We start from the raw sequence: 12,385 nt of genomic DNA, 5'->3' as shown, positions 1-12,385 counted from the left end.
GATTCTATCTCTCAGCCACTTGTACTCGCTTTTCACCGCACCCCTCCCCCGTGACACGCGTCGTCACTGTCGTCAGTCCGTCGGAAGCTCTCGAATGACGCCGTCGTCGGATGTTTTTATTATCTAATTTGTTGTGAAAAACACTACTTATATATGAATAAATAGATATTTTTTCTTATGAATATATAGATTAGTTTTTTTTTTAATCAAAAAACTTTATTTATGCGAGTACTATTTATTGTTGGCGATAAAAAATTTTGTGGCTCTTTAAAAACTTTGAAATTTTGTAAATTGTAATTTTGGCTCTTCCGACTCAAAAGGTTGCCGACCCCTGCTCTAAACTGATTTCAAGTCAATTACCCAACATACTCTCTAATGTCAATTGTAACCAACAATCAACCATTCTAAGGACTGAAGAGGGGTCATTAAGACCTGAAATGCATTTCCTTTAATAAAAAATACATACTGTTCCTTGTGTGATGTGTTACTGAAGAAAGAAAGCCACTAGCTTTTAATTCTTTAAAGTCTACAAAAAACCAGTAATGGAAATCTAATTAAAAGAAAATTAGATTTATTATACAATTCTAATTTTATTCAAATAAAATATCAAATGCACACATTGTCTTGCAAAAATTACTGGCATTTTAAACTTTAAAGAAAATTCTTGTAAAATCGACATAATTTGTTCATGTAAAGTTGGACAATAGAAAACTTTTTTGCCAATTCTTAACAGTTGAATCCACTCTCCTTGGATTACACTTATGAGTTTCTCTGAATTCTGATTTCAGAATAATCATCTGTTTTCACATGGGAATGGATTAAAAGTTTTATCAGGTTCCCATGTGATTTTGGAATTTAATTCAAAAGCTTTGCTTTTCCAATTGCTATTCATCTTTACTCCTGACAATACACAAGAACAATTGAAACAACCCAGATAAAATACTTTTGTTTTTAAATACTGGATGGTGAGCATCCAGTAAAAATGCAAATACATGGTTTACAAAAATTATTTCAAAAATGCAAAAAGTCCTTTGCTTGCACATATAGGATGACCTATGTTTTTGAAGCAGTGAAAAATGAATAAAAACCTCATCTTATATGTGAGTAAATACAGTAACTTCATGTTCTCTGTAATATACTTTATAATAGTTATAATAAATACTTTTGTTAAATGAAAATGTACAATTCTATTTTGTCATTACTGACATTGGTTACTGTTTATAGTTACTTTAGCATAAAAATGTTTTAAGATATGATATTTTTGTAGCAATCACAACTTTTACTGTCTGGCATTGTATTTATATTTGTGTATATTATGTCAAACTGTTGGAATGGTGGCTTGTTGTAAAATGAGGTATATATGTATATGTAAATAAGAGAATGAGCATATATTTCAGTTTGAATAGCTAATTTGTTTGCAAAATCCAGTCACCTGTATACCAGTATATTAATAATAATAATAATAAATCCAGCAATAAGTTGCTCAATTTTTCCCCAGCAACATTTGGTGGCACCATCTGTTAGCATATTTTATTAAAAAGCTTTTGTATATTTTTAACTATNTTCTCTGTAATATAACTTTATAATAGTTATAATAAATACTTTTGTTAAATGAAAATGTACAATTCTATTTTGTCATTACTGACATTGGTTACTGTTTATAGTTACTTTAGCATAAAAATGTTTCAAGATATGATATTTTTGTAGCAATCACAACTTTTACTGTCTGGCATTGTGTTTATATTTGTGTATATTGTGTCAAACTGTTGGAATGGTGGCTTGTTGTAAAATGAGGTATATATGTATATGTAAATAAGCGAATGAGCATATATTTCAGTTTGAATAGCTAATTTGTTTGCAAAATCCAGTCACCTGTATACCAGTATATTAATAATAATAATAAAAAATCCAGCAATAAGTTGCTCAACTTTTCCCCAGCAAAATTTGGTGGCACCATCTGTTAAAAATATAAAAAGCTTTTTAATAAAATATGCTAACTATTATAAAATGGCAAAAAGCTTAATTTTAGGGTAGTGATGAGTTTTATAAAAACTTGTAAATGCTAACAAGTAAAATTGTCACTAAATCTGATCCTACTGGAGATACACACAACCCCCTTTAATGTCATCATTAGGATGTTTATTATTATTATTTTAACCTTATAATATAAACTGTAACTTATAAGTTTTATGGTTTTGATTACAATTATTAAACAAAAGGGTTATACCTCTCACAGTATTAATATAGTTCTGTAAATCTTTATATGTAAATATACACATTAGTACATTTTCAAAGAGGTCTGAAACAACTTAAGATAAAGATAAAATAGCTTTCAGCAGATATCTATTTTTACTATTAGTTTGCTTAGTAGATGTTTAATTTCTATTTATGTTCATGATGATTACTTTTATTAAGTATTGACTATTTTGGAATGTTTAGTCTTAACATTAACCTTTTAGAATGGAATCATTTGAATTCAGAAAATTGTCTATGGACTACATTACAAATGATCAAATTGTATTGCATATTGCATGCACAAGGGTTGAAAATTTTCAAAGTTGTTTTCTGTTCTATCTTAAGAACCTGATCTTTAAATAAGATTGAAAATGTTAGATTTTCTCTCACCTGTGTTATATATAAAGTATGCAGTACTTGTAAAGAGTATGTTTGATCTTTATGACTATCAGAAATTTTATTTATAAAATTCAATTCAAAAAAGAAGAAAAAATAAAGTCTTTGTTAAAATTTTATTTGATAATTTACTATTTATTATATTTAATAATAATTATTTTAATATTGTATCACTTGTATTTTATATTTCAAAGATTTTAAGATATCATCAATTTTAAACATAATATGAATCTCAAATTAAATTATTACATTTATAAATTTTAAAATGTGTTATTTAGATTTCAGATGAATTGTCTAGCCTTGTTGTAGCACAGTTGCTGTTTCTACAATCAGAAAGTAACAAAAAACCAGTTCATATGTATATAAACAGTCCAGGTAAAGAAATTATTTAACTTTTTTTACAAAGAAAACTTTTACCTTTTATTTCTATACTTACATTTTTTAAATATAGAAATATATACAAGATGATCATCATGATAAAACTCATAACATTTTATGAAAATTATTAAAACTGAAGAAAGTTTATTACAAATACTTTCCAAATAACCTATTTTATCATTTTATCAGATGAAAGAATAAAATAAGATACATTGGGGAAAAAAGACAGTCTTATCAAAAGAACAAAATAACCTAAATATCTTTCCTTTTGGCAAAGTGGTAATAAGAGCACATATTTTTCTCTCTGTATTGCAAATAATTGTGGTTCAAATCTAATCAATACAGTATAAAGCAAGAATGTTATTTTATTTTATTAATCAGGTACAAATGATTTGTGCATACCCACATCTGGGTGGCAAACTACATACTGTACTGTCATCATTGTATAAAAGTGATGTTAAATGCATGTAACAGTAAATGAATGGTATGGGCAAGAGTGGACTCTGTCACTACTCGCAACACGTAGGACTTACCACAATAAAGGGCTGGGTAGCTTCCCAGAAAACTAATAATGTTCAATATAATTTTTGTACTACAGTCTATTTGAAATATAAGTCTGTAAGAGTTTTGAAGAGCCTGTAGATTTCTTCATTTTGCAGGAAAAGGCTTTTACCTGTATTACATGGCCAATCTATATGTTTGTAGCCTAAAATTTGTAAGTCTTTCCTTTCTTTTCTGACTATAGGGCAGTCAAACAGATAGTGGTCACTTCCATTGGTTTTGTCACAAATATAGCACTTATCACTATCACTTGAACCTGTGTAAGTAGCTTTGAAAACAGCCATGGTTTGTTATAAATTGGATTATATTGTGATTGATTTTGAACCAATTCATCTTGTAGATACTTTTAATGTCTGGTAAGTATGAGTAAGTTGTTTTATTATGTAAGTGTTCACAAAACATTTGCCATTCTTTTAAAATATCGTTTTTTATAGTGTTGAATCCTATAACAGGTGGTAATTTGGTGTATATTATGGTGTTTTCTTGGTTGGTGGCCTGCTGTCTTTGCTAATTCATTGACTCTTTTGTTGCCAATATTTTCCTGGTGTCCTCTCAGCCAATTAAGGGAGAAGGCACCATTTGAATTTTGTAGCATAGTATTATTTGTAATTGGGTGAGTATCGATGTTCTGAATTATGTAAATAACATCTATTCTGACAGCCAAGCAGCTAATGTTATAATGGGAGTATTTAGCAATACAGTCTTCCATGTCAATGGCAATTGCCAGCAGTTCTGCTTGTGTAACACTGTATGTATTGTCTAATTTGATAAGTTTATTTTCAATTTCCATATATTCATGATATATTACATAACTGGCACCAATATTATTGTTGATTTTAGACCTATTTGTGTATACATCTATATGATTGTCTGTCAATTTTTCAGAGTAAAAATATTTTCTTTTACTTGGGTTCTGGATAAGTGCATAAGGGATCTTCATTTGAAATCATCTAAGTCTCTCATCCATGACGGTAATGTCATTGCCATGTTACCATGTTTCAGTTTCCATTTCCATTTTAATACGTGGTATTTGATTTTGAGATCCTTGCTGGCTTCTCTAGCAATTATCTGGAGGCTGTTAGTAGGAGTCATTCTGTAACCTTTGGTGAGAATCAGTAGTGTTTTCCTTTGGGCTGATATTAGTTTCCTTTTATTATGTATTTTGTGAGTGGCTTCTTCCCAAACTGGACAGGCATAAGTAATTATTGGAATAAATATCATGTTATAAATTGAGTCCATAGCATGAGAGTCAAGTCCCCAGTTGCTTTTAGCAACCTTAGAGAAACATTGAAAGATTAATCCTGTTTTCTTACAAATGTTCTTAATATGTGTGGTCCAAAGCAGCTTAAAGTCAAGGTGATCCCTAAATATTTAATGTTTTTCTCTATTTTTATACTTTCTGACCCCATCTGAATTGTCAGTACTCTCTTGTAAAAGTTTTGAGTGCCTGGATTGAAGATCAGCTTGTTTTTCCCTCTCCATTTGCTTATTTTTGACGTAGCCTGCTTTTCTTACCTTTTGAGTTCTGCTCTAGAGTTACCAGTCAACAGCACAAGTGTGTCATCCACATGCACAATGATTTTGTCCTGGGTCAAAAAATCATTGAAAATGATGCACCGTAGAAGTGGTCCACAGGCCGAGCCATAGACAACCCATTATACTCATTCTCAAAAGTAATATTTCCTGTTTTGATGGCAATAGTTCTCTCATGAAGGTATTCTTTCATCAATAGATAGATGTTTGTGGAACATTGTAGTTGCTTGAGTCTATAAAGTGTAAAGTACTAATTTTATTTTATTGGACCGCTTTACAACAATTCTTATAAGAAAGAGCCGTTACCTAACGGGTACTTTACGTGGATTCGCGTTTGTTAGTTGCCAGGCCTGGACTTTCGTGTGCACCGAAGTAAATTAAGGACAAGTTAGTCAAAATCAAAAAATATTTAATAAAGATCTAGAAATACTATTTACAATATGTACAACAATCAACAAATTTATTCAATCAAATCAAATCCAAAGTCAACCCGACAAAATCACAATCTTATTCTAACTTAGAACTATTCCCCTTGGAATTCCGACAATAATCAATCCTTAACTTATGTACAGAATTTCTTATAACTACAAATCCTAACCGTCACCTCAATTATACTAGGAACTTTTTTCTTAACTCAAGACTTTTCCTATTCCTTGATCCACAAATTGAATACTGCAATTGCCTTGGACTATTTCCTATTGGACACTTCGTTCATTGCTACTAGCACACCAATGCTTATTCCTTGCAGGAGCTCACCTCTGCCGTCTTCACTTGAGCTACTCTATTTATAGTCTGAGGTGATGTCACAGTTTCTAAGTGAGACACTCCCCTCATTTACATACTTAAACCAGAAAAAAGTGAATGTTACGTGTATCTGGTAGCTTAATTCCCGACAATACTTTGTTAACCTTTTACAGTCTTTTATTGAACAATTATCGGGATGTTTCCTTTAAGGTTTAACAAGTTCCTAAAAGTCTGTGGGGTCTTTCCCCCTTTCAGTGCGGACTTACTATCTGCCACTCGGGCGTGCACGTGAGTGCGAGTGCTAGCTATGGCGCTTTCATTTTTCATCGGTGAGTTGTTTTATCTTCTCTTTTTAACTTTCTAAGGTGACGGGTGAGGAAACCTTCGTCCTAACTAAACATAAGCCCCAAACAAAAATAGAATAAAAGTAAATAAAAAGAACGCTTGGACTTGGTTCCTTACAAAAGAATCAGTGGCACACTGTTGAATGCCTTCTGGATGTCTATATTAAGTCTCAAAACATATTTATTTCTGTCAAGTAGTCCTTTGATGTTGACTGCCACTGTGATAGCATAAACAGTTGACCTTTGATTGTTGACCATACTGATTATCACTCAGTAGGTTATTTGACTCAAGGTGCCATGAGAGTCTGTTTGTAAGCAGTTTTTCCATTACTTTCATTAGTGCAGGTTACAGGGAAATTGGTCTGTGGGTTTGTTTACTTTAGGGACAAGTGCCAACTTGGTTCTCTTCCACTCCCTGGGGAAGATGCTGAAATGTAAGAAAGTGTTGAAGAGGTAAAGAAATGTTGGGTTTATTTTCCAAATTTGTTTGATGATTTTTGGGGTAATTCTGCGGAGCCCTGGGGTCTTTCTGTTGTTCAGGTTAGTGATTACTTTGCCAACTTCTATGTGTGTGAAAGGGGATGTATCAGGCAGAGGTATTAATATCTACATTTATGTTGTTTCTGATTTTACTATGAATGTTGAGATCTTTGTTTTCATTGTCATCTACACATATTTTTTGAAATATAGGTTTGATGGTAGTTTGCAGATCATTTGTAGTTCCTGTAGTTTCCAAGATGGTCATGGCCTCCATTCTTCTTAATCTGTTACAGCTCCACTTGGTAAGAAACCCCCAAGGGTTTTTGCTAGCTCTAGTGCAGTATTCTATCAAAGGATTCTAAATTGAAATCTTGATGTGGTTTTTGTCGCTTTAAATATTGTTGTTTGTAGATCAACCTTTGTGTGTCCTCTTTAGTTTGTTGATACTTTTTCTGAGGGCATTGTCTGAACTGAAGCTCAGAAATAGAGTATTGTTCCACCAGTGGACCGGTTTATTCTTGGCCCTGTATTTTGGTATAGCAATCTCATGTGCATCCTTAGTACTTTTGAGATTTCATTCAATCTTTCTCTTAGCCTCTTCCCTTGAGTTTGAGGGAGTTATGTCAGTTTTATCCATAACATATGTTCTCCATCTGTCTGGACTGTGCAATATCTTGGTTCCTCTAGAATGTTGAGATTAGGGATGTTGATTTCAAAAGTTATGTACTTATGGTCACTTAGTGTAGTGTCATCTTCAAACTTCCAGTTGTGTATGTAAATGTTAGAGGTGCTGGCTGAGATGTCTATCCAACTTTTTTCTCTGCTTGATTCAAAAGTTGGAGATGAATAACAGTTGTTCAAGATGATGTTTTTTTAGAACTGCAGAACTGCTTGAATGTTTCCTGTCTTTTATCGAGTTTGTTACTTCCCCAAATTGAGAATGAGAGTTAATATCCCCAGCGAGAATAATGTTTTTGTTGGGGACAGCATTAATTATCTTATTGATTTCTTCTAATATATCTTGAAGATTGATTCTTTGGGACAATATATGTTAATTATGAGCAGCTTAGTATCATGTTCATAAATATCACAGCAGATAACATATCTATTTTATTCCACAAAAATCATAGTAACCAATATGTTCTTATTCTCCATGGGTATTAATGAATACCCATGGAGCATTATTATTCTGGAATATTTAGTGGATCAACAAACAGGTTTATTATTAATACAATATGGTTCTTGTACAAGGACCACATCGTATGTTTGAAGTTTAGTTGAGAGCAGCAAGGTGGCATCTCTTCCTCTGCTGAGGTTTATTTGTAGGATACTAATTTTATCTTTAATTTTTTTTGTTCCATAGTCGATTTTCTGATAAATAGGGCATATGTGATCTATTGCATTGTGACTAGTATTTGTAAGTCTTTCTGTCACATAGTTTTTACAAATAGGAGTTTCTTCTTTGTAACTGTGTCCTAGTGCAGTGGGTGCATGTTTCGTAGTCCATTATTTGAAATTTATTATTATTATTTTCACATCCTGATGCAATCACATGACTGCCAATTACCAACCAGTTCTTTTATATTTTAAATTATAACATTACAAGAACTGGTTGGCAGTCATGTGGTTGCATCAAGATGTGAAAATAATGCCTTCCATGCTGGAAATAACATGTTACTGTTCTTGTTAATAGTTGTGGTTGATTCTGCTGGCCTTATAAATTTCTAACATTTCAACATATTTACATACAAGTTGTGGAGGCTCCTGTGTAAGATATGCAAGTGAACATTGACAGTGCACTTGTCTTATCCAAGTCATACACAGCTAATGCTGTAATAGTTTGCCTTTTATTAATTGTATTGAGATGTTNTATTGTTAATACAATATGGTTCTTGTACAAGGACCACATCGTATGTTTGAAGTTTATTTGAGAGCAGAGAGGTGGCATATCTTCCTCTGCCAAGGTTTATTTGCAGGATACTAATTTTATCTTTAATTTTTTTTGTTCCATAGTCTGTTTTTGCAATGATTACATTTTTCATTTTCTGATAAATGAGGCATATGTGATCTATTGCATTGTGACTAGTATTTGTAAGTCTTTCTGTCACAGTTTTTACAAATAGGAGTTTCTTCTTTATCATTACATTCTTTGTAACTGTGTGTCCCAGTGCAGTGAGTGCATGTTTCGTGGTCCATTATTTCAAATTTATTATTATTTTCACATCCTGATGCAATCACATGACTGCCAACCAGTTCTTTTATATTTTAAATTATAACATTACAAGAACTGGTTGGCAGTCATGTAGTTGCATCAGGATGTGAAAATAATGCCTTCCATGCTGGAAATAACGTGTTACTGTTCTTGTTAATAGTTGTGGTTGATTCTGCTGGCCTTGTAAAATTCTGACATTTTAAGATATTTACATACAACTTGTGGAGGCTCCTGAGTAAGATATGCAACTGAACATTGACAATACACTTGTCTTATCCAAGTCATACACAGCTAATGCTGTAATAGTTTGCCTTTTATTAATTGTATTGAGATGTTCTAGTAAACATTGAGGCTATGATACATCCATTAAAACAATGTACTGTAGGTACTAGCTGTCTTCGTTGTCCCAAAGGAATATAGAGTATAATCCCTGAATCTATTCTTTTAACCTGAAGATGGTTGCTCAAGGCAATTGAAAACATTTGTTTTCTTTTACAAGCTGAATTTTTGGTTTTGTAAGTGATATTCATAATATTAAAAAGTGTTCAATGCAACTACTGTAACAAAATACTTTAGAAAAAATTAATTAATTAAGGTGGTACTTTAGTTTTTTGTTTTAAAGTTTTGAACTTGTAAACAGATAAAAAAAGAAATTATGAGCATTCCTACCTGCACTAATGGTGTATAAATATTATATATACTATTGTTTTTTGCATTTTGAGAAGCTGGACACAAACATATGAACTTCATTTTCGTTTTTCTCAAACAAATCTAATAACTCTTGAAACATTTGTTTCATCTATATGGATTGGAAATTTTTTGTAACTTGTATAGTCAGATAAAACTAAGAAATCATATTAGTAATCATATTTAAACAAGAATTATAAATTAAAAGTATTCATAGAGTCAAAATATTTTTAAAAGAAAATTTTCATAATTATGACTTAGTAATTTCATTTCTTTTGTTAAACTTATAAAAACTTCTGTTAAAGTTTAACAAAAGAAATGAAATTAGTATACATTTTTCATCATAAATTAACATAGTATCTTATTTTAATTAATCTGTCCTTATAAAGGTTTTTTTTTACCTTATGAAAATGTACTTCAAAAGTAACAAAGTTTATTTTTAGGTGGATCAGTTACAGCTGGATTAGGAATTTATGATACAATGCAATATATAAGACCTCCAATTGCCACATGGTGTGTTGGTCAAGCCTGCAGTATGGCTAGTCTACTATTATGTTCTGGAACACCAGGAATGAGACATTCATTGCCCAATTCTAGAATCATGATTCATCAGCCATCTGGTCAAGCTGCTGTAAGTTTATGAACATTTTATAAAAACTTAATGAAACCTAAACTTATTGAACTGTTGTGCAATGATCCAGACTTATATCTTTGAGTTTCAGAAAATTTTTTTTAGTATCTAACGTCTACAATTTGATTATATGATTAGAAGCTGGTTTGGCACTGAATTTGTTCATGTGACTACCCAGCTTTAAGATTTTTGATGCAGTTTTATATATTAAAATTAAATGTAGCATAAGATAACATTTATGTAAATCCATTTGATAATGATATTTTTATTTTAGGGTCAAGCAACAGACATTCAGATTCATGCAGAAGAAATTTTATATTTGAAAAAGAAAATTAATTCTATATATGCACAACATACTAAACTACCTTTACAAAAAATTGGTAAGAAACCATCTTTATTTAAATTTGTTTATTATAATGCAATTAATTAAAACATATATTTCATATTAAGAGGAGAGTATGGAAAGAGATAGATTTATGAATCCTGAACAAGCAAAAGAATTTGGTCTCATTGACACTGTATTAGCTCATCCACCTACAATGGAAGAAGAGGAAAAATTAGCCTTAACTCAAAGTAATGGAACATAAATTCAATAAAAACTAATTTTTATGTATTATGTTTAAATTAATAAACACTACTTTTGAATATTTAGTTTGTATATTTTTTAATTAATAACTTTGGTTTAACTTGGAATGCCTGGTTTCATTATTAGAATATACAAAATATATATTTATAAATAAAAACACTTCACAAACTTTTGTTCAGAGGAATGCCACAGATTGTGGATTGTACAAATAGTGGCCATGCTCATTGTGTTCTCTAATAATGTAGTGACCACAAACAACATGGTCTTAGAAGTATCTGTTATCTATGCAAGCCATGCTTGTTAAAGTAATTAGAACAATTGCAGCAGATATTATGTTACAGCAAAGATTACACATAACTACTTAACATATTACTTAACATGTTAAGTGCTTTGTTGGGAAATGGAGCATAACTGAAAGATACAGATGAGAAAAATAAACAGATTAGAAGAATCACAAGTCCAAGGCATTCTAATATGTAATAATAAAGTTATCTCCAAATATTTTTCTTCTTTGATCTAGGTGTAGACAAATAGCACGATATTGACACAAGTTAAAGATTTCAAGAAATATTTCACACAGTATGTGACAAGTTCTTATCCAGGAGAGAAGGCTCTGATGAGCCTTCGATTTTTTTTTTAACAGATTTACTAAAACGCAGTTTAAAATGTGAGTTTGGGATCCTGTGGAAGAGTTTATTTAGAGATGTCATCATAACATGCACTATATCTATCCAAATTAGAGCGAATGACTACTACCTTGTATTACCTTTTAGTAAATATACAATTGACCCCCATAACACGGTAGATACGTTCCAGATNTTAAAATGTGAGTTTGGGATCCTGTGGAAGAGTTTATTTAGAGATGTCATCATAACATGCACTATATCTATCCAAATTAGAGCGAATGACTACTACCTTGTATTACCTTTTAGTAAATATACAATTGACCCCCATAACACGGTAGATACGTTCCAGATTTTATGAAATCCATTTTCTACGAGTCCTTAAATACATGAGCCAATCACAGCCCGGCATGTATGCAGTTTACGGACTACGGCTGTTTGAAAGGTTTTCTTCCATAAAATTGATTCTAGACTAATTCAACTCAACATTTCCAAAATACGTATAATTTTTTGGGAATAATTCATATAAACCATGCTATAAACAAAAAATTGTAGGATTACTTACGAGTGTGCACTGTTTGACAACGCCATTGCTTAAGCTTATTTTCGTCGTGGAGCAGTGCATCTAATGCCACTCATGTACTTCCTGATAAATTATTTTTCTGCAAAAACTTTGGTGAACTTTGGAGACATCATTAATATAGATATAATTTTTATGGACGTTAAATAATAAATGGGTTTTAGTAGGTCCACTGCTCGTTTAAACTCAACAGTTTGTGCAATATCCGCTATAGTCTAGATTCGACCAATCCTGTCGCAACACGAGTCGGCAATGACATTTTACTGAATTATACGAGTCTCTTTTAGTGTGTTTATACGAATACAGTCACAATTTTTTCGCCGTCACATGGGAATCCCAACTATATGAACCCGTTTTATAAGGGGAGTCTACTGTATTTTGAATAAAAGATTTTT

At 31.5% G+C, this 12,385-nt stretch overlaps 1 protein-coding gene across 4 annotated transcripts in view; it reads left to right on the top strand.

The window, feature by feature from the left end:
* The window catches only part of LOC111613973 (ATP-dependent Clp protease proteolytic subunit, mitochondrial-like), a 17,121-nt gene extending 6,296 nt beyond the window's left edge, over nt 1–10,825 (top strand). For all 4 annotated transcript variants that reach the window (XM_023355324.1, XM_023355328.1, XM_023355327.1 and 1 more), the window contains exons 3-6: nt 2,910–3,006; nt 10,014–10,201; nt 10,476–10,581; nt 10,652–10,825. In XM_023355324.1, the coding sequence (XP_023211092.1) occupies nt 2,910–3,006; nt 10,014–10,201; nt 10,476–10,581; nt 10,652–10,788 (528 nt within the window). In that variant the 3' untranslated portion in view covers nt 10,789–10,825. The remainder of the gene's footprint in view (nt 1–2,909; nt 3,007–10,013; nt 10,202–10,475; nt 10,582–10,651) is intronic.
* Nucleotides 10,826–12,385: the final 1,560 nt, after the last annotated feature.

Source organism: Centruroides sculpturatus, unplaced genomic scaffold (assembly GCF_000671375.1).
Source record: "Centruroides sculpturatus isolate CEXI.00-Female unplaced genomic scaffold, Cexi_2.0 scaffold2043, whole genome shotgun sequence".
NCBI classification, from domain to species: domain Eukaryota; kingdom Metazoa; phylum Arthropoda; class Arachnida; order Scorpiones; family Buthidae; genus Centruroides; species Centruroides sculpturatus.
The sequence above is the reverse complement of the archived record's forward strand: the minus strand, read 5'-3'. Positions and strand labels throughout refer to the sequence as shown.